The sequence below is a fragment of the Podarcis pityusensis genome (genome assembly GCF_964106645.2).
Source record: "Podarcis pityusensis genome assembly, chromosome: 9".
NCBI classification, from domain to species: Eukaryota; Metazoa; Chordata; class Lepidosauria; order Squamata; family Lacertidae; genus Podarcis; species Podarcis pityusensis.
The window spans coordinates 37,792,570-37,814,433 of record NC_138034.1 but is presented as its reverse complement, the minus strand read 5'-3'; the positions used below and the strand labels follow the sequence as shown (position 1 = coordinate 37,814,433).

Here is a 21,864-nt window from a genome sequence, read left to right as displayed (position 1 = left end):
TCTACTTTTTCAAAGTTGTGGAAAAAGCAGTTTAAAAGTGAATTGCCAAATGACAATTATTGGACTATCATCTTGTGCCAGGTGAAAGAAATGGGAGGTTTTTACTCAACAAGAGTATAGTAGTAAATTATTCCCAAGCAGATGACGAAAACTGAGTGCTCTTCAAATATAAGTAGAATATAGGTGTATGCATATATATACACACCCTGTGTATATGTACATATAAACACACTCTGTCCTAATGAATGGAGTGTAGTGTAATGTAATGCTGAATGTGAATATTACTGCTGAATGTGGATATTACTGCTGAATGTGGATATTACTTTACATTGCTAGTGAGGAAGAAGGATATTGGTCAAAAGGGGTGGGGAAGGGGAGATGATTGTAAGAGAAGACATCTTGGAATTTCATTGCAAAATGTTTCGCTTGTGCAGATGACAAACTTAAGAGATTTTAAAAGATTAATGTGTATTGGGGTAAATTATAATTCCGGACTTTTCCTATCTAGAAGAATACATAACTTATATGCCGAATTGAAAAATCTATGTAGACTAAAGATGTTTGGGCTTGAAATAGCAGAATCTAGTCTTCTTTCCATAGATCTTTCCTTCAAAAGTCACTTTTTTCTACATTCAGATAACTCAGTTATTTGACTGCCCTGACTCTCATACATTCATAAAATATGGGATAAAAGTGGGATTCACTTAATGACTCTTGAAGAATATCAGGAGATATGACGCTTAATAAATCTATGAGCAGCTGGTTATCCAAAAAGAATGGAAATGGAACACCTCAGATAAAATATGACAGTGAAGAAAGAGCCTTTGAGCTCCATTTCAAGACTGAGAAACATGATGAAAAATGTAGCTTGAGCTTTCAGTCCAATGCACGTGTCTTGCAAGTTTGGCTTCAAAGGCAGGGAAAGAACTAGTGTATTCACTTTCAGGTTGAATCAAGTTACAATCTGTTTAACATCTTTAATAGAAATGAGCTATCAACATTGCACTGAGTGCAATTTTAGTTTATATCAAGCTTAATCTTGGTCATCTGTATGACTAAACTTTATATATGACTTCAGGTCAGGAGGCATGAGGTTGCAAAGATGCTCAGGACTGTAGAGTAATGAAAATGTGGAAATATGCTGGCATACATTTTAAGTAAGTGCAGAGCCAAGCCCCAGAATGAGGTGATGGTTGTCAGGAATGCCAAACAGGATTTAGGAGTGATAAAAATGTGGCATTTACATGTAAAAGCACAGATGATAATTGCCATGTGCTGAGCAACACTTTAACAGGTTTTAACTTTTGTCCTTGCTTGTCTTCCTGAATTTTTGAGCACTTCCAAAGGGTGGGTGCTTATTAGTTCCTGGGGCTTCCTGCTAAATACAGTACTTGTTTGAAACATCTGAGGGCAAGTGTTCAAGAAAGCATGTTGCATGAATCAGTAAGCAAAAGGGAGAAATTTGTTGGTAGAGTGTGGAAAAAGTAATGCTTGTTGAACAGAGAGAGCTCTTTTCACCTTGCCTGTTGCATCCTCTTCAGTATCTGACTGCACAGCTCACTAAGAGGGTCTGATAGGTAGATGTTTGCAAAAGAGAGAATATGCCTCAAGTTAGTACCCACCCAAGGAGATGGTGTACTTTTATCTATTTCATGTGGTAACTTCAAAATTGATAGTATGATATGACCCCCCTGGGGGCTTATGCTTGCCCCTCCCTTTAACATAGTGATCTGGTATCTTTTAACACATCTTATAAAAATTATAAAGGGTTCCCTTGCATCTAAATATGGGTTTACCAGTTAGCCAATGAAATTGCTGTTCTAGGGGTCAATGAAAGTACATTCAGGAAAACATTTGAGAACAGATTAGATAGCAGATACAGCTTCTGTAATGACAGTTCAGGCTGTACTATATGCATACGTTTTCACTTAATCATGTACTCCTTGCTTTGGCAAATATTCAGAAGGGGTTGTTCTTTATATAAGATTGGACTTGCACTAGAAACATCTAATTTAAAAAATAAAACTTAGTATTCATGTTTTAGTTATAAATAGCATGTTGTGACATATTGTAATGTTTGTACATTCTCAGATAAACACCAACAGTAATTTATCAGGAAACTTGGGGTCTTGTTATCAATAGTTACAGTGTTCAAAATTAGCGAGGTGCCAGGCACATTTTGTACCCAACTATTGCCCACTTGCAACTAAGTGAAGATGCCTGGGTGCCAGGATAGTGCCTGACATCTCCACCATCTGGAGGTACATGCCCAGGGATCAGTGGATCTTGGCTATTTTCACTGCTTACTAAGAGTCAGAAATAATGCAACTTAGCCTATAACTACTTTCCAGACCATAGAGTCGTTTGGAGGAGAATTCTGATGTCACTTCTGTTATCAGTCAACATTATAGCATTGGAATGACTAACTGATAACTCGGACTTTGCATGAGTCAAACAATTGTATTTTGTAAGTAAAGGTAAAGTGACCCCTGACCATTAGGTCCAGTCGCGGACGACTCTGGGGTTGCGGTGCTCACCTTGCTTTATTGGCCAAGGGAGCCGGTGTACAGCTTCCGGGTCATGTGGCCAGCATGACTGGCGAACCAGAGCAGCTCACGGAAACGCCGTTTACGTTCCCACTGGAGCGGTACCTATTTATCTACTTGCACTTTGTGCTTTTGAACTGCTAGGTTGGCAGGAGCAGGGACCGAGCAACAGGAGCTCACCCCGTCGCAGGGATTCGAGTACTACCACACAAAAACCACAATTCACATTTTCACCCCTGCTTCAGGGAATTGAACAATACGGTATATTTTTAGTTTTAGATTAGCAAGTGTGGTATGTTATGCTATCCTAAGAGGAATTTAACTGAGGGCTGCTAGACTAGTCACTGTGTATGATGGAGTTATTCTTGTACAAAGACGTTATGCTTTTGGGTATCTGCCTTTGCTGGCCTACAGGTGACAGTTGTCATAAAGCAGTTTTCTGCTGCTAATGAACTGCATGGGGGTTAATAGCAGCAATGAAAGCCTAGTTACCAATGTAACGTTTTTACCTAATACCATAAGGTGGCATCATTCCAGGTAATTGTTTCTGGCTTTTTTAGATTCCAGTGTGGAATGTGGTGAAGTACTGTGTCTGGAGTGTGCAAAATGGAAGCCACATACTTATTTGGGCTTTTAGCATTTCAAGACTAGCCACAGATTCAAATGGGTAGGCAGGTATATCAAAAGGAGTCAAGAAAACTTTAGAGGGTTAGGATAGTCTCCAGGTTTCATTTGTATTGTATCTCCCCACCCCACCCCCCAGGGTCCTACTCGAGTGTAGGACAAGCTTCGGACAACATTTTCACCTTTGTTTCTTATCATTCATTTGTGCATGTGCAACTATGCACAGCAATGTTGGCTAACCCCTGACTGGGCTACAACTCCTGATCGTTTGCAGGGGCTTATATAGTAATTATAGTATTATAGTATTAGTGCTAAGGTAAAATGAATTTTAGTTAGCATGAATGTGAAAACGGTGGATCCAATCTATTATTTTTTTTGTCAGATGGATATTAAACAAATAGCACCATAAAGATGCAGCTTCATTTTGTAGAGGCGATGATGTTTGATGTGTAACAGTATGAACTGTTAACAGTATTGTGCTGGATACATGCATTGTAAAGTTTGTATAGGAAAAAAAGAGAAGTAATTTCTGGTTTACAGATAGTTGGCTCTAATGGCAACTTCTTACATGGTGTATGAATGTTTACACAGTATTTGGGATTATCTGCATATCACAGAAGAATTATCCTTGCATTTGCTATAGGACAGAACTTTCTTCTGCTTTTCCATGCCAGGAAATGCAAAGTAATCCAGCATTATTAAAACATTCTGTTTGAACAAGCCTTTTAATGCATTGCTCTCTTTTTTTCAGATTAATATTTTGGATGCCAAAAGAAGTATGAATATTGGGATCTTTCTTAAGCAGTTTAAAAAGTAAGATGTTACATGACTATTGAAACTGTCAGACATGGTGATAAAAATATGGTAGAAAATGAGAAATACCTCACCATAAGTAATATAGCTACAAGCCCAATCTAACTAAAAATTGGGTACAGATGTGTCAACTTTACTTGTACTGTATTTTCCTTATACATGTGCTAATCTTACTGTAAAGTTGAGCAGTCTGTAGTTAGATACTTCATTTTCAGTTGAGCTCAGTGTTTCTCTTCAAGGATTGAAACCCATTATAGTTTGAAGATTAATGTTTTATTTTTCTAAAGTCATTTATTTTATGTGTGAAAAAAGCAAAGAGTAAGAATTGTGGGTTGCATTGGCATTAATGCATTATTGTTCTAGACAGTTGTATTCATTTCAGTGGAACCTGCATTGAGGACACATATTAATACCATGCATGGCCACTGAAAGTTGTATAGCAATGAAGCTGTCATAGCATATAAAGCAAAAACAGCTTGGTTTTGTTCTTGAACATGCAAGAAATCTAATGTTCTGTCTTATGGAAATGCAAACTTCCTAGATCAAACTGTATGTCTTTGTTATATTTCCCCACCAAGATCAGTTGAATCCATAATTGAAGATCTCCACTCAGGAAGAAGTGATCTCTATGGTTCTGAGATACTACGTGAGCTCATCAAGTTATTGCCAGAAACAGAAGAGGTAAGAGGAGGATTGTGTTGAAAGACTTCTGTAAATTGAACAGGGACTATTAGCTACATGTTCTTGAAGATGAGAAAGATATGTCTTCTTTTTTGGGGGGGGATGTTCTAACTGGCCAAGATAGTGAGTCAGATCCAGACTTGATCCTGTATGGATGGAAGGGTTTCTTCCATTGGTTCTGGGAGCTAAGATCCCACAAAAGTTTCTTATTCCATCTGCAGCCCAAGTACCACCTCAAACAATGTTCTAGGGGGTCCCCAAAACTCCCAGGGGCAGTTTTTCAGGGAGCACTGGTGACTGTGGAGAGTAGGAGGGATAATAAATAAATAAATAACCCTGCCCCCTTTCTTCAGCAGCGGTGGAACTCTGCTGAACTCAGGTCAGGATTAAACCAAAAATACAGTGGTGCCTCGCAAGACGAAATTAATTCGTTCCGCGAGTTTTGTCGTCTTGCGAAGCACGGTGTCGGGAAAGTTTTGGAAAAGCTTCAAAAATCACCAAAGTCTTTAAAAACCTCAAAAAAGGTGACCACACCGCGTTCTATGAGTTGCTCCTCGAAGTCAAGTCGCAAGTGTATTAACGGTGTTAAGAAAAAGGAAACAAACTTGCAAGACGTTTCCGTCTTGCAAAGCAAGCCCATAGGGAAAATCGTCTTGCGAAGCAGCTCAAAAAACAAAAAACCCTTTCGTCTAGCGAGTTTTTTTGTCTTGCGAGGCATTTGTCTTGCAAGGTACCACTGTATAATGCTTATCCTGTGACTTGCTGACTAATGTCACAAAACCAGACATTACAGCAGCCTTAAAGCAATGTTAAATTTGAGCAAATGTTGTTTAGGAGGATGCTAAAGCTATATCTTGTAAAGGTGGTGTTATGGAACCGTCACTATACATTAGGGATCTTAATTACTCCTTTCCTGTTGTGCTCTTGAGCATTTTTTGAAAACATTTTTTGTTACGTATTCAGTCTTGCTCAGTGGAAGGATTGTATAAGTGATGAAACAGTACTGATGGACAAGAAAAGACAACCCTAAGGAGTAGGAAGGCAATAGCTAGTAACAGAATAGGCCAGGAAAATCTTTCTGGGGGGGAAACTGGATTGGGTGGAGGAACTAAAAGGAAGAATAGAAATTTGAAGCGCAGTAATAGAGAAGTTGCTTCAGGCATAAGAGCAGCATGGTTGAGAGAAGGTGTTCTATGTGCTAACAAAAAGAGAGAGAAAATAAATAGATTATTGGGGACTGGAGAGTAAAAAAGTCCATGTAACTATAAGAACAGAAGTTTGTAGATACTGAGTATTTCATGGAAAACCAACTCTGACATGCAGGACCACCACAGAATGTTCATGTGGAATTGCTCCTTGGAACCTTCATACAGAATCTCTTTTCATATGGAGGACTATGTCATATACTTCCCTGAATATATAAACTGCTTTGCAGATGTTATCACTAAAGGAAAAGGTGGCTTTAGCAGAGACCAGTGTTGAGGCCCAGGATGACCCAGTCATGAAGGAGTGTCCCAACAGTAGATACAAACAGAGAAAAATGACTTCTTTATAAGAAGAGAAGGACGGAACAAAGATGGAGACATAGCAAAAGTTGCATATTTAGGAACAAAGGGAAATAGGTTTCTGTAATGGTGGTTCCAAAGGAATAGGATGTGTGTATGTGTTTGGGGGGGTTGGGGGGGGAGGGAAGGCGAGCAATGATTTCTGCATTCAGTCTCAGATGCAAGAGAAGGGAGAAGCATGTATGTGCACATGTGTGAGCACAGGCACAAAGTTCTGGGTCTGAAAAGTGTGGAATGTCAAGGGTACCCTTGGGAGTCTTCTAAGGAAAGTATAGCTGATTTCATGAGCACGTGAGTTCCCAGGAATGAGAAGAGTTACAGTAAGCATTGTTAAAGACGAAGAGCTGCCAAATGAGATGACTTTACACAGATGGACTGGGAAAGAAGAGAGGGTGGTGTGCAAAGCCAAAGGAAGTGAGGGAATAGTAGTATTGCAATTAGGGTTGTGTTCAAGTGTATGCCATATCATGGATGCTTTTGGTATAACTCAACATCAACATGCTTCGACTTGCACAGTTTTACTGCTACGGTGTAGAAGTAATTAAAATAGTCACACTTTGCAACATTTTGCTGGATTGCAAGCTAGCTCTTTATTGAAGTGTTAGCTTGAAGATCTGAGCAGGCTAAGAAGCTAGCATGTTAATCCCCAAACTATTGTTGCACTTAAAACAAAACAAAACAAAACAAAACAAAACAAAACAATCAATCAATCCAGTATCACCTTAGAGACTAACTAAGTTAGTTATTAGTATGAGCTTTCATGTGCATGCACACTTGCTGCTGAAGGAATTTTTTTTTTTTTCATTTTATTTTGTTTCGACTACGGCAGACCACCTGTAACTGTTGCACTTAAGGCAGCATTTTAACTACCCATATACCCAGTGCACTGTATGCTACAATTCTTTAGCCATTGTATTTGCTACTGGGTGTATAATAAAAAACATTCTGGCTTTTATTATGAGTTCAGAAAGTAAACAGAATTCAGAAGGCGGCAGCAGTCACACTACAGGATCCTCTTGCATAGCTCCCTGAACACATACAGAAGTCCACAAATGTTGTGCCTCTTTCCTAAGTTCTCAGAAGACAGAAGGGCTCAGGATAGGAGTAGAGTCTCCTCTCTGACTTTACGCTGGAGCTGCTTAGAATGTTTCTATAAAGTGCAGTATGGAGACTGGGAAATTTCCCCCTACAAGCTTAGGTTCAGGAAAGAGGCAGGGCCTTTTGAAGCTCAGGAAGTTGAAGATGAGGGCAGGGATGATTGCCAGAGGAAGGACGGACAGTTTCCATGGTGACTAAATTTATGGACTCTTGTTTACACCGTTTCGCTTAGTTTACATTGTTAAAGAATTCAACTTTCATTGATTCAGAGTTGAACAATGTATCACCCTGTTTACAGGTCCCAGCCCTTGAAATATTTCCTTTGCATAGTATTCCCTGCCAAAGTATCTATCTATCCATCAGTAGCAAATGGCTCATTAGGAAGCAATAGGCTACTGAAGTTCTTCTCTCGAGCAGTTATTCCTTATTGTACCTGCTCAGCTAGAAAGTGCATATTTCTTATTTGTCAGAGGCTTGTGACATTTGGAGCAAAGTACTTAAGCAATGTTCAGTCGTTGGGTTGTCTTTTAAAAAGATGTACGAAAACTGAAATGCAAATAGGTTGGGGGAAAGAAAAATAAAAATCAAGCATGAAGATAGAGAAGTGGCAAGTGACTTGTGTTGTGTTAAATAATACATCATTTACTTTGTAACATTTTTGGGGGGGGGGATGAAATATTTACACAAGTTGCATTGTGGTATACGCAAAATAACACCAAATCATGAATGTGCAAAACTGTTTTTGGGCCAAATCTGTGCTTAATAGCATAGAAATACCTTCCCTGTAACAAGATCCTACTGTATGCAGAAACTATATAGGTAGGACTTGCTTCATTCTTTTTCATTCAGTTGCTGCCCACCTCCCAGGCTGACAACTGATAATGTATGTGATGTCCAACTCATAATTATTACACTAAGGAAGTGGGTTCCATTCATCTCTTTGGAAGAGTTCCAATCTCTTAAATGGGTGGTGGACATTGCATATTTTCAAAGACCCCATTCATAAACCACCTTGTTTTATAGATTGCCACCAGATAGATTCTGCTCTGCATTTGGATATTTGCATTATCTGTTTCCATACCAATGTTCATAGTCTCAGTGGAGAGGAAAATGGCAGGAATCCAAACAACCCATGTGAGCAGCATCACTGTGTTACTTTGTGAGGGAGCCAGACATTTAAGTCTATAAAGATAATGGTAACTGAACAAAGGGAAGCTTTGCTCCAGTGTTCTCCAAGTTTTAAAACAGGCTTGGTCAAACTCTGCCCTCCAGCTGTTTTGGGACTACAACTCCCACCATCCCTGCCTAACAGGACTAGTGGTCAGGGCTGATGGGAACTGTAATCCCAAAACATTTGGAGGGCCAAGTTTGGCTATGCCTGTTTTAAAACATTTCAATATAGGTAGGGTTTGTTTAAGTAGCTCTTGGGCACACTGCACATCTAAAAACAAACATTGGGGCTCAGTTTTTGAATGTGTACAATACAGAGGGTCTTTGAACATGTGCAAAATGCTTTTGCCTTCACAATACCTAATCACACCAATGTAACTCCACCCCACCCCCTTGTTCCATTACAAATCTGGGATTTAGTTTATGGATCCATACAGTAAGGGGTACAACTTCTTGCCATGTCTCTCACTTCTAGTTTTAGAAATCAGAACCAGGTGTGCAAAAGGGTGAGGGTACGATGGGATGAGACAAGCTGTCCACCTCCATTTCCGCCTAAGCAAGCCAATTAACTTCACACCTTATGAAATATGCCTGCCCTGATAAAGCATAGCCAGTTAACGTTGCATTTGTATTTTGCCTACCCTTGCCTTCAGCGTGGGTGCCTTTTTTTTTAAGTACCTTATGAGTACTGAAGCCATCTGTACACCCACAGCTTCCACAATCAGTGCCTATGAAGGATTCAAGGAGCACTAAACAAATACATAACAGATATTACGATCATTAATTTGCATACTAAGTAGGAGTGCTTCAATTATCTTTGCAGCAAAGCAATTATTAACTTTTTAAAGAGGTTTTTAAAATTCTTACAGGTTTGTTTTAGGTGTTGCAAGTTTAGAAGTATGTAAAAGTTTGATTTTAATTTTTTTAAGTAAACTATTTTCCTCTTCATGTTCTATTAATCTACCCACAAATTGTAAAGTATGTAGGCTCACGTTTTCCAAAAGTAATGTAGATACCATATCCTTGTCTGAGTAAAGGCCAAGAATGTGTGAAATTGTCCCCCTAAAGGAGAAAGGGAGGGAGGGAGGGAGGGAGAAATGAGACACAACTTGTTTTTGATAATTTCCACGGTAATGTGTTGGCAGGCTGTCTCGTGCTGTCTTGTAGCGCTCAGTACTATTAACTGCCAGGTGTGTTTGCCTTATGCCAGTTTTGTGACAACATGGAGATTGATCTCGTGGTCCTCTGCATGCCTGATACCTGTCAGACAAAACATTTCAATGATAAGCAGTCAAATGAACACATTTAATGCTTGTGGAAACCTCTGCTTTTCCTAGCAATGCACTTATTCATTGATGCTTTCTGCTGCCCCAAAGCAATATTTTGCATTCAGGCAAAGTCTGAATCGAGCCCATGTTTGAAACAGAGGCATGTGTGAGTGACAGTGAAATTTAGTGGGGGGGAAATGTACCAGGCTCCTATCATTTTTATATTTCATCACCTGCTGAAAATGTTGGTTTTGCCCAAATTTCCTAGATAATTAACTGGATTCAGTGTTGTTCATTTGTTCTGTGTTTTATTATTTTGTGGTGGTTTTAATTTTTTTATTGTACGTTGCCATGAGATTTGTTTTGAGCTTATTTTGAGAAATAAACAGTTGAACAACTCTTTGCCCCTTGTTAGTTCTAACCACAGAGAGAACTGGGTCATTTTTCTAGAGTCTGGCTTGTTTGACAATTACATTTTCAAAAAAAGTATGGTTGAAAGAAGAGCAGGCTTATCAGACACAGTTCAGCCCTGCAGGGAGCCAGACACACCAGGAGCTATGTAGGAGCAGCTGGGAAGGTTTGCTGTGATAGAGTCTCCAGACAAGGACTACTTGCTACACATACACCCTGCCTGAGCACACAGCAGCTCAAGGGCTCATAACTCACAATTCCATTTTTCCCTGATAAGGAGCAAATGGTGCACTACAGCTCAGCAGTTGGCATGTGGGAAGAGGGGCTCTGCAAAATTCCTGTCATCAGTTGGCAACAGCGTAGGTCCTGGGAAGCCTTTGTCCTGCCTTTCCTTTATGAAGTGCAGGCATAGGCAAACTCGGCCCTCCAGATGTTTTGGGACTACAACTCCGATCATCCCTGACCACTGGTCCCGTTGGCTAGGGATGATGGGAGTTGTTGTCCCAAAACATCTGGAGGGCCAAGTTTGCCTATGCTTGGTGAAGTGCCTTGCTAAGAAAGGTAGTATAAAAACATTTACCGTATTTTTCGCTCTATAACACGCACCCGACCATAACACGAACATAGTTTTTAGAGGAGGAAAATCCGTAGGCATGCCACCCGTAGGCATTCCCTCCATAACACGCACAGACATTTCCCCTTACTTTCTAGGAGGAAAAAAGTGAGTGTTATGGTGCAAAAAATACGGTAAATAAATGTGGGGGCAAAAGAAAGTGTCAGCTTGTTTTAGTAAATACCGGTACATTTCAGGCATGGTGGCATACTTCCTAGATGGATGCTATCAAGCTTTGCCAAAAAGAAAGCAAGAAACAGAAACAAAAAACCCAACCCCACCTCTAAATGTTTGTATTAAACAAAGTGTCTTGGGCTTGAACTAGATTTTACAGCAGACAAAGGATCCTTGTTGGAAACAGCAGCCCAGTGTCCTATCTCTCTCCCCAATGAATGTTAGTGGCAGAAAATGAATGAGACGGTGTTGTGCTGAGATATCCTGTTCCTGCAATAAAAATAGTAGACAGGCAGGTGAATCTGTGGAAGAGAAACTTAAAGGACAATGACAAACCCGATGTTACTTGGTAATATATGCATGGGCATTGCTTTTGATGTTTCTATCTGCCATAAGATCTAGTCCTAGCACCAAAAGCAAATTTTAAAATCATGGTGAGCTCTTAAATCTCAGTTCATTCTTTAACATTGGTTTGAGCAGTGACCAGTTTGATTCTTATCAACCTCTTCTCTCTCTCTCCCCACCCCCATTCCTAGGTAAAGAAATTAAAGGATTTCAATGGAGACCTATCAAAACTGTGTCAAGCAGATTCTTTTATGTACCTACTAATCCAGGTGCCAAAGTAAGGAAACGCTAAGCCCTTTTCTATTCACTATAAATTCTCTCTCACTTGTATACCAGTTCTAAATCTTAATTTGTTTGTTTTTCAGCTATTCACTGCGACTCGAAGCCATGGTGTTAAAAAAAGAATTCTCCCCATCTTGTACTTCTCTTCAGAAAGACATGACAATTATAAGAATGGCTACAAAGGGTAATTAAACATGTTGCAGCATGCATTAGGCACTTGTTTTTCTTAGCAGGTTAATCAACTTAACTAGAGAGATGAGATCTTGAATTTCTGGTACCTATTAGCTATTTAAAGGAAGCTAGCCAGCTCTGACACATTCCACAAAGGTGCGTGTGTGTTATCAGTCTGATATGTGTCTCAAAATTCTTAACTTTGATCACAAGGCCACATTATTGAAGTCATTTTCCCACTTGTTTGTACTGATGATACTCCTTTCCTGTATATGAAATAACTTGCAGTATTTTCTCATTTGTGGAGTAGTGGCATCCATTCTGGTAATTTTCAACTGGGACCCCTCATACAGCCAAAGCACGTGTCCATTTTTTTCACTTTATATTTCTATGGTTGTAATGCTGTCATTGTGATCCACCTTGAATCAGGTTGTGATCAAATCAAAGACCATGGTTTGATGTTGGTATACAAATTTCAGCTTGTATTTAACCATGGTTTCTCATCACACCTGATCTTGCATTCCTGGCATAACCCTGGTTCATTTCCATGCCTTGCCCTAGATGCCCACCTGGCTACAGAGCAGTTACAATTAGACAAAACAAGCCACGGTTACTTGCTCATCTACAAGACTGATCCTGGTTTGTACTGCAAACCACAGTTAAAATAAACCATAGGTTAGTATCCTATATGAATGAAGCCAATAAAGCCTTGAGAAGTTCTCCTTACCATTACTCCAGTCCCTACACTGCATTTCTCATCACCATTTCAGGTTGGCAGGTGTGCACACTCAGGCTTGAATCTGCTTTTAAGAACTATAAGGTCATTGATTGCTACCCACTTGCCTAGTGCACAGAGAAGTGTTCTGGCATTAAGGGGTAATGGCTTTATGGTAAGCACTTGAAAATGAGGAGGGAAGCATCACCATGGACTTGACTGTACATAGAAAATGTACACTATTTCAATACGTTAAGAATTGCATATAGGTTAATTATTCCAATAGTAGTTGTTGTTTAGTCGTGTCCAACTCTTCGTGACCCCATGGACCAGAGCACGCCAGGCACTCCTGTCTTCCACTGCCTCCCGCAATTTGGTCAGACTCATGATGGTAGCTTCAAGAACACTATCCAACCATCTCGTCCTCTGTCGTCCCCTTTTCCTAGTGCACTCAATCTTTCCCAGCATCAGGGTCTTTTCCAGGGAGTCTTCTCTTCTCATGAGGTGGCCAAAGTATTGGAGCCTCAGATTCAGGATCTGTCCTTCCAGTGAGCACTCAGGGCTGATTTCCTTAAGAATGGATAGGTTTGATCTTCTTGCAGTCCATGGGACTCTCAAGAGTCTCCTCCAGCACCATAATTCAAAAGCATCAGTTCTTCGGCGATCAGCCTTCTTTATGGTCCAGCTCTCACTTCCATACATCACTACTGGGAAAACCATAGCTTTAGCTATGCAGACCTTTGTCAGCAAAGTGATGTCTCTGCTTTTTAAGATGCTGTTTAGATTCGTCATTGCTTTTCTCCCAAGAAGCAGGCGCCTTTTAATTTCATGACTGCTGTCACCATCTGCAGTGATCATGGAGCCCAAGAAAGTAAAATCTCTCACTGCCTCCATTTCTTCCCCTTCTATTTGCCAGGAGGTGATGGGACCAGTGGCCATGATCTTAGTTTTTTCGATGTTGAATTTCAGACCATATTTTGCGCTCTCCTCTTTCGCCTTCATTAAAAGGTTCTTTAATTCCTCCTCACTTTCTGCCATCAAGGTTGTGTCATCTGCATATCTGAGGTTGTTGATATTTCTTCCGGCAATCTTAATTCCGGCTTGGGATTCATCCAGTACTATTTCTGATACATTTTATTTCTTGCTGGTCAGTGGTTTAATTGTGGTTTTTAAAAAAACTATTTTGTAGTGTTTATTATGATGGTTAACTTTCCTAGGCTCTCCGAAGAGGAAGGGTGGGATCTAAGAAAAATAAATCATACTATATTTGTAGCTTTGTTTAAACACTTCATACATCCAAATTAGCATTTTGCAGTTCATGAACTGACCCAGAAACTGCAGCGTTTACTCAAACAGACCATTCTAAGTTCCTGTTTCATTTTCTTGCTTCCTCCCACATACTCCTTATAATGTATGAATTTAATTGTGGCCTGGGTACATAAGCACTGGTTACAGGAAAACCTTTGGCCTTTAGGTCACATCTATTGAACAAGAATAACAGTGGCCTCTTTCAGAAATGTGCAAATTAATAAGTTGAGGAATAAAAAGTGCTTGTAGGCTGACAACGATTTGTTGGCTTCCAATGCAGCACACTAGGTTAATCAGTATATTGAAAGAACTGTGACTCCCCAAGATGATGTTGGACTACATCTCTCATGCTCCCTGACTGTTGACCATGCTAGTTGGGGCTGATGGGAGTTGCAGTCCAGCAACATTTGGAGGGTTACAGGTCAGTTGCCCCTTGCCTTGGTGATACTCAATAGACAAAACTGCTTGTATATTTTGCCTCTTCAGATTTCTTAGATTACTTGCCCTTCTTTTATTGGTAAGTGAGTGACTGAAAACACTTAACAGTTAGGAATAGAATCATAGAACAGTAGAGATGGAAGAGACTGTGTGAGCTATCTAGCCCAAACCCCTGCAATGCTGTAATCTTTTGCCCAACATGGGTCTCGATCCCACAACCTTGAGATTAAGAGTCTCATGCTCTGCTGACTTAACTATTCCATAAATAATGTCAAACACCTTACCAGGCTGTAGTGCTGGTTTGTACATCACTGTTAAGTGAACAGGCAATCTGGTCAGACTCTTTGCAGAGTTGGTTCCAAAATACTCAGTGTGCCAGTCAGCGTGAGGCTTGGCAGTAGGGCTTTGGCTTTTCCCTTGCCTTGCTTTGGAACTTTCCTTTAATCGCCCTCCAAAAAAATAATAATGCCTGGTTTGACTGCAATTTTTCTGGAGCAATAAAATCTTTCTTGGATGCCATTTGAAAACAGCACATGGATTCAGAACCTTATGTTGTTGTTGTTGTTTTTGCAGAGCTAATGTGCTGTGAAGAGTTACATTCCATATTGCACTTGGTCCTTCAGGCTGGGAATATTATGAATGCAGTAAGTGGACAAGCTTCATTTGGGGGCATTGGGGGGAGAGGGTCAGAATTTACAGTACTGCAGATTGACGTCTTGTACCTCTTCTGTCTGTCTTTTCCATCACCCCCTCCTCTCTCCACTCCTCAGGGAGGATATGCTGGCAATGCAGTTGGCTTTAAGCTATCCTCATTACTCAAGTTGGCAGATACAAAAGCAAACAAGCCTGGGATGAATCTGCTTCATTTTGTTGCTTTGGTATGTAAATAATAATCATTTCCAAGATAGCAGGCTGCAGAAATCTAAGCAGCAGGGGGAGGTGATTGATAGGCGCGGGGGGGGGGGGGCATGCAAGCCACAGAATTTAAGAGCAACATTTAATTTTTATGGTTATTGTTAAGCTCTTCACAGGTTTCATTAATTTATTATTGCAATGCTAAAATGTGCAGAGTAAGCATGCAGTTAAAAGTTTTGGAACAAGCACTTTCTGGGTATTGTATTTAAAATTCCCAATTCTAGATTGTCCTGTCTACCTAGCTATGCCAATCTTAAACTGTTGTTTGTGAAGAAGCTACCTGATCTGATGGATTACTTGCTGATAATACTTCAGGGTGTGTGCGATTCTCATAAGAATTAAGAGGAGGGCAATGCCCTCTTATTTCTTTTGAAACTGGTTGCTTAGATTGAGATTTCCCTTACATGTATATAATTGTCAATTTGCAATTAGTTTAACCTTGATGGTGATTATAGTTAATCTTTGCCTAGTTTGTTCTAAGTCTTAGCATTAGTTTCTGTGACTTTGTGAATATCCCTGTGCAAATAGGTTTAACAGCTAATCTGAAGGCGCCGGGGGAGGGGGACAGAGAAAAGAGGGGATATTAGGTGGAGATTAAGCAGGAAATATTGTATTAGATTGCATACATGGCATTAGTACACTGCTTTTGCCTAATAGCTCTCCTTAGTGCACCTGGGTTGAATTCACTGAAGGATTACTAATTATCAGGCTCTCTAAAATAGAAAATGGCTTTTTTACCTTGTTTAATTAGATCCTTCCTAGCCTTCTAAAAGAGAGTCTTCTAAAACAAACACAGCAGGTTTAAAACAGAAACCTCTTCGGCTGCACTTCCAAAAAGGCCTCTAAGTTTATGTACTGTTTCAGCATGGGAGTGGAATTTTATGGGATCATCTTGTTTGTTTTAGGAAGCCCAAAAGAAGGATAGAGGTCTTCTAGCCTTTTCAGACAAACTACAGCACGTTCAGGAGGCAGCCAGGTAAGCAAGAAAACTGAGAACGTTGACTGGGAACTTTTTTCTTTGTGAAGCACTTCAATACATGCACAAAGTTTTGGCGTGAAAACTGAGATCTTAACAAGTGTTTACTATAGACTCTGTGGTTTCATTTTCACTGTGGATAGAACGATGCCTGAAGCATGCCTTCATGTTTAGAGGTTTTCTGAGTTTATCTTTAAGGGCTTTTCAGAAGGACTGCTAACTCGTTCAAGGTTATTGGTCTCCACATAATTTTGTTGATAGAACAACTGATTAGAGTTAAGTATTGGTATTACAGGGGATTATTTGGTGATTTAACAACTTTCCTCAACTGACCTAGGTAGGGTAACTCTCTTGGGGAAGAATTATCACTGTGGTTTGGTGACAAATCCTTAAAAAATCCTGCAAGCAGAAAACCAAACTTCAAAGTCAAGTTATGTAAGGTTGAGCAGAAATAGTGTAGTTGTTTATTTTTTTAAAACTGAGAGCTGATATCAATTTGCAGGGAACTAATGAACTGAGAACAACAATTGGTTCTCTTTTTAATTGATAGTGAGTTATAATGTGGTTGTTAAGAAAACATACATGTTTCCCGTTCCTTTTCTTCTCTCATCACCAGATGGGGAGCTCTGTTACGGGGGTGATGAGACAAGTGACTAGAGCTTCTTAAAGCACCTGATAGGCAACCTGTGACCCCAGAGGCCACATGCAACCATGCCTACTAAGCTGTCACATTCTTCCATCCCATTAGAATTCCTTCCTTATTTTTCCTGGCTTCTTAAAGTGTTTTCTCACTTTCTGTGTAGGTTTACAACAAGGAGCAATACTCTATTTGATTAACATTTTGTTTCCGTCTTTTAATTTTTCTCTGGTTGGGGGGGAAAAACACTCCTACCCTACCCCACCAGTCAAGCTGTTTGAGAGCATATTGGTATGCTTCTGCCATGCGTGTGCAAAAAACGCTAATGTTAGAAAAGAATTAAGTTCCACTTGCCTATCAGAACAGTAGCTGTATTGGTCTGTTACACAGTACTAAAAAACCACTCTGTAGATCCAAAATTACCCGTCAAAACAAAAAGGTTGCTGCTAAATAGGGTTGGGATTCTAATCTAAGGTGAAAATGGAAGCAAATTCTGGATTAGTTCATCCATAACACTTTACTCTCTGGTTCTGCCCGCCATTGGTCTGTGTCTCCTGACAGATTATTCCCAAGGGAATATTGCCCTCAAGGAAAAAAACATTGTGCACTCAGCCCCTGCCTTAAAACTTAGTTAAGTTTCTGTGATGACGTACCAAGAATGGACAGGGCTGCACAGAACAGGAGTTGTAACATTGCAGATGTTCCACCACTGTTACGACTCCTTGGGTACCCAAGATCTGTGACTCGGGAATCCCAGGCTCTTTTAATTTAGTGACAGGTAGTCTGGGGAAATATTTTGCCCTTTGGTCAGAGTCCATTACTGAAACTTCTTGATGAAATTGCTTTGGCATAAAACCTTGATCACTGAAAATAATGGGAGGAGAAATTATTAGGTCATATCTTCTACTGTGGGAAGATTTGCTAAACTGGCAGGTCCAGTTTGTTCACCTCGTTGTATTATGACACTTGCTGTCATGTGTGTGTTTTTAATTAGTTAGGTAGTCAGCACTTATTGGTGGGTAACTCTTCTCTCTAAAATTGCTTTCAATTACAACTCTTTCCTTGCAGAATATCTCTTGAAAATATAGAAGCAGAGCTCCATTCACTCTCAGTCAAAACAAAGTCTCTTAAGGATAATATTCGGCGGGACTCTGAACTGTTTCACCAGATGGAAGGCTTCCTCCAGGTTTGTTGGGAGATTTCTGCCACTTCAGTTCCTTCTTATGTCCATATTCTGCACCCTTGGTGAATTTCACTAATGTCCTTAACAGGCTGTAATATTTAGTCTAGGAGTGCCCTGCCACAGTGTTTCATACTACTGGTAAGCATTTCAAGGGAGCCTTTTTACAGAGAAGAATGCTGAGTGTGGGGGCAATCAGGCTTAGGCAGCTGCCATCAATAGGTAAGAAGTAAAGGGACCCCTGACCATTAGGTCCAGTTGTGGCCGACTCTGGGGTTGCGGCGCTCATCTCGCTCTATAGGCCGAGGGAGCTGGCGCACAGCTTCTGGGTCATGTGGCCAGCATGACTAAGCCACTTCTGGTGAACTAGAGAAGCGCACGAAATGCCGTTTACCTTCCCGCCAGAGCGGTACCTATTTATCTACTTGCACTTTCATGTGCTTTCGAACTGTTAGGTTGGCAGGAACAGGGACCGAGCAACGGGAGCCCACCCTGTCACGCGGATTCGAACTGCTGACCTTCTGATCAGCAAGCCCTAGGCTCTGTGGTTTAGATCACAGCTGCAATTTTATCTGCTACTTTGAAGAGCAAGGATACATTGCATCTTAAGTTAGGTGGCCCTAAACTGTATTTCAGTAATGCTTCTGAACTAAATTATTGATTTTATATTTTTCTTGTGAAGAAGTAAAGATTTTAAAATCATTTCCCCCTCTAGCAGACACCCCTCCTATGTGCTGCCTTTATCCCTGGGTTTGTTGTTTTTGGAGGGGGTAGCTTTATTTTAATTTGACGTGTTTGGATATCCATTGCAAACAATTCCACAAAAGCTTCAGTTTTCCCTGGTAGTCTGCAGGGAAGATGCTGATGTAATCCAGTGAATTGCACAACTTGGCTTTCCAGCTTGGCTTTCCTGGGTATGCATCCTGAGAACCCCAGCTTTTTGTAAAGAGGAACAAGTTTGTAGCTCTCCCAGTTTTTTAGGGAAACTTAAAGATTCTGGCTGCTTTCTGACCCCTTTCTGACCCCTTCCCATAGACCTGTTTGCTTCTTGTGAAATGCTTGATGTGGAGACATTAGAGGAGATGAGAAACAGTCTCATTTGTCTCTGTACATGAGTACAATAGTAATTGGAGTAACACTTCACCAGTGGCAATGTCTCAGAGAATATGTGCCTAGCACATCAGATTTGATTGGTTTATAGCTCCCAAATTTTTAAATAATTTGCATCATTCTCTTTCTATGGAACTTTGATTTCTGAATTTCAGAAAAGCATAGTACCATGTTTTTGTTTTGTTTATGGTTGTTGTTTTTAAACCAATGAGGTTATTTTATGAGCGGCTGAAAACACCTGTAGGAAACAGCATTTGCTCATACTGTTTTCTAGCAATAGCTGCTAAAACTGTAGAAAGGGTTGGCTTTGCACTAAACAGAAGCAACCACATTTTTTTTCAAAACCCTTCAACTGTAGCTGAAGGTGGGGACCTGCAAATCTTGCTCTCAATGGCTGGGTGTGAGAGATAGAGCTTAATTCTGGTTTCTTGCCTACCCCTGATCTAAGATTCTGAGTATGCAGTGAAATCATGGCTCAGCTTGCTAAGCAAAGCTCATTCCCTGGTGGGTATGCTTGGAGGGATAATAGCAAGACCTGCTTGTCATGTTGCTTGCTGGCAGGCAGACGGGAGAATCTGGAATGCTGCTTTAGCCCTGGTTTGCTTGGAGCAGATGTATAAGCATGGTTAGCACAAACCAGAGTCTACAAACCCAGTTCAAACAGTAATTTCATAACCTGTTTTTGTGTTCACACTTTAGATATTCAGGTGCAATTTATTTATTGCTCCGGAGAACTTTAGATTCTGTGCTGCACATTTCCTATAGTTGCCACTATATAGGTTCCCATGCACTGCTCAGCATGTTTGTTACCATATCTGAACAATTGTATTCTGCCCCATTGCTACTAAATTTGCTGTATTAGGCCATGTTTGGAATCTCTTTAGCATCCATGTTTTTTGTTTTAAACATCAGGAGTAATTCCAAATGAATCACTCTTCATTTTACAAGGTTCACCTTATATAACACTTCCTAAAAATGGTGGGTGAGTAACCTGATTTAAAATTTGGCTTCTCCCATCCTTGTGAATAAGTTACTAATATGAAAGGTGGAGCCAATTTTCCACGTCGCTCCTTTAGCTTATCTCAATAAATACCTTGTTGAGTGACACTCTTTTTTTTCTTTTTGGATGGCTGACAAAGCGAAGATTATCTACCCTTCTGAAGGCAACATTTACATGCTCCCCATTTGCAAACCCTTGGGCTCCCCATTTGATTTCTTGCTTTGTAAGGGAAACCACCGAGAAAACAAAGATTAATACATTTCTGGCACTGGCTTCATTGTTAAATAATGCTCTTTTATTAGATGAGTAAAGGTTTCTGCAAGTACCTGTGTGCATGCTTGTTATGAACAAAGGGGGATAGGAAAACAACAAGTTAATCTTCTTAAAATCCATGGATGCAACATCTTATCTTGATGAAACAAATGTTGCTTGAACAGTGTTTGTCAAATCTCAAACTAGATTTGAGTTTCAAACTAAGTGTTCTTATAGGCAAATTCTCACGATGTTTAAAAGGCAGGTATAAGGCTGAGTTCTTGCAAGCTGTCTAAAAATGTGTTGTGCTGGAATTTTAGTGTGCATATAAAAACATAATAAAAGCTTGCTGGATCAGTCTGGCATCCTGTTCTCACATTGACCAACCAAATACTTGTGGGAAGTAGGGTTGCCTCCTTTGGTTGTGCAAAATACGGGACATAAATATCATTTTCCAAAATTGATATCATAAATACAACCGGAGAGCAAGAGTTTGAGCTGACTCACCACCACCATTGCAAGGAAGGCCTTTCCAGCGTTTTATGTGCACTCCGGACGCTGTGCTGAGTATGTCCAATGAATTATTTTTCTTCCAATCTTTTCTACCTTTCATTTATTATTTGTTTATTCACTATTGCTTCTAATAAACTGGTCTTGAAGGTTTCAAAAAACCTGTTTGGCCAGTGGCAGAAAAGGTATATATGTTCATCTAGGGCAGCAAAGCTTTAGCCAAACAGCTCCAAACACTATAGTCCTGTAGTCTCAAGCCAGTTAACATTCATCCTAGACTTTAACAGATACTAAAACTGGTCAGTCTCTGTTTGGATCTAATTTGTATTTCGGTTTTATTTTAAGTTTGCTGTAAAAGAGATAAAAGAGCTGGAGCGCTGGAAACGGGAACTGCTGAAGGAATCACATGCCCTTATGGACTTCTTATGCGAAGATAAAGAAACCATGAAACTGGAAGAGTGTTTTCAGATATTTAGGGATTTTTGTCTTAGGTTCAGCAAAGCCGTTAAGGTAAGAAGAACATCTCTACAAAACTGTGAGAGTAGTATTCAGCTAAGTTGTACTTGGCTTTTTGAAATTAACAGATCTAACTTAATCATGCTGATTGACTTTAAAGAATTTATTCTGAGTAAAGCTTTGTTGAATATTACCTGAAATATCCACTGACTTTTATGTAACTAAGCTACATTACTGTTGGATGATTTTAATAGTGGTAATCCTTCATATGATATGTAAGGTTACCAGATTTTTTTCCAGTGAATCCGGGGACACTTTTCAACTTCAGTGGATTTTGTATGGGGACTGATTTGTAAATCCAGGGACTGTCCCCGGGAAATGGGGGCGCCTGGTAACTTTAATATAATGGAACAAAGTTGTGTGCGTTGTAGGACACCTGTTGCAACAATGGCTTCTTCCAACCTCAAACCAACATCTTGTTACAGAAAAGATTTTATTAAGCTATAGCTATTTAAATTTCATTGTTTGCTGGGCACAGTTTAGGATTATTTTAATTTACTTACTTATTAAATTTGTATAGTGCTTTAGATCTCTGCAAGCAAATCC

The 21,864-nt window shown here is 40.0% G+C and overlaps 1 protein-coding gene across 1 annotated transcript in view; it reads left to right on the top strand.

Annotated features, from left to right (window-relative positions):
* FHDC1 (FH2 domain containing 1) overlaps nucleotides 1–21,864 on the top strand; it is a 47,782-nt gene that overhangs the window by 18,265 nt on the left and 7,653 nt on the right. Inside the window, exons 3-11 of the mRNA XM_081021331.1 lie at nucleotides 3,922–3,983; nucleotides 4,562–4,664; nucleotides 11,500–11,585; nucleotides 11,674–11,774; nucleotides 14,796–14,866; nucleotides 14,993–15,100; nucleotides 16,043–16,113; nucleotides 17,819–17,936; nucleotides 21,148–21,312. Coding sequence (XP_080877457.1) covers nucleotides 3,922–3,983; nucleotides 4,562–4,664; nucleotides 11,500–11,585; nucleotides 11,674–11,774; nucleotides 14,796–14,866; nucleotides 14,993–15,100; nucleotides 16,043–16,113; nucleotides 17,819–17,936; nucleotides 21,148–21,312 — 885 coding nt within the window. The remainder of the gene's footprint in view (nucleotides 1–3,921; nucleotides 3,984–4,561; nucleotides 4,665–11,499; nucleotides 11,586–11,673; nucleotides 11,775–14,795; nucleotides 14,867–14,992; nucleotides 15,101–16,042; nucleotides 16,114–17,818; nucleotides 17,937–21,147; nucleotides 21,313–21,864) is intronic.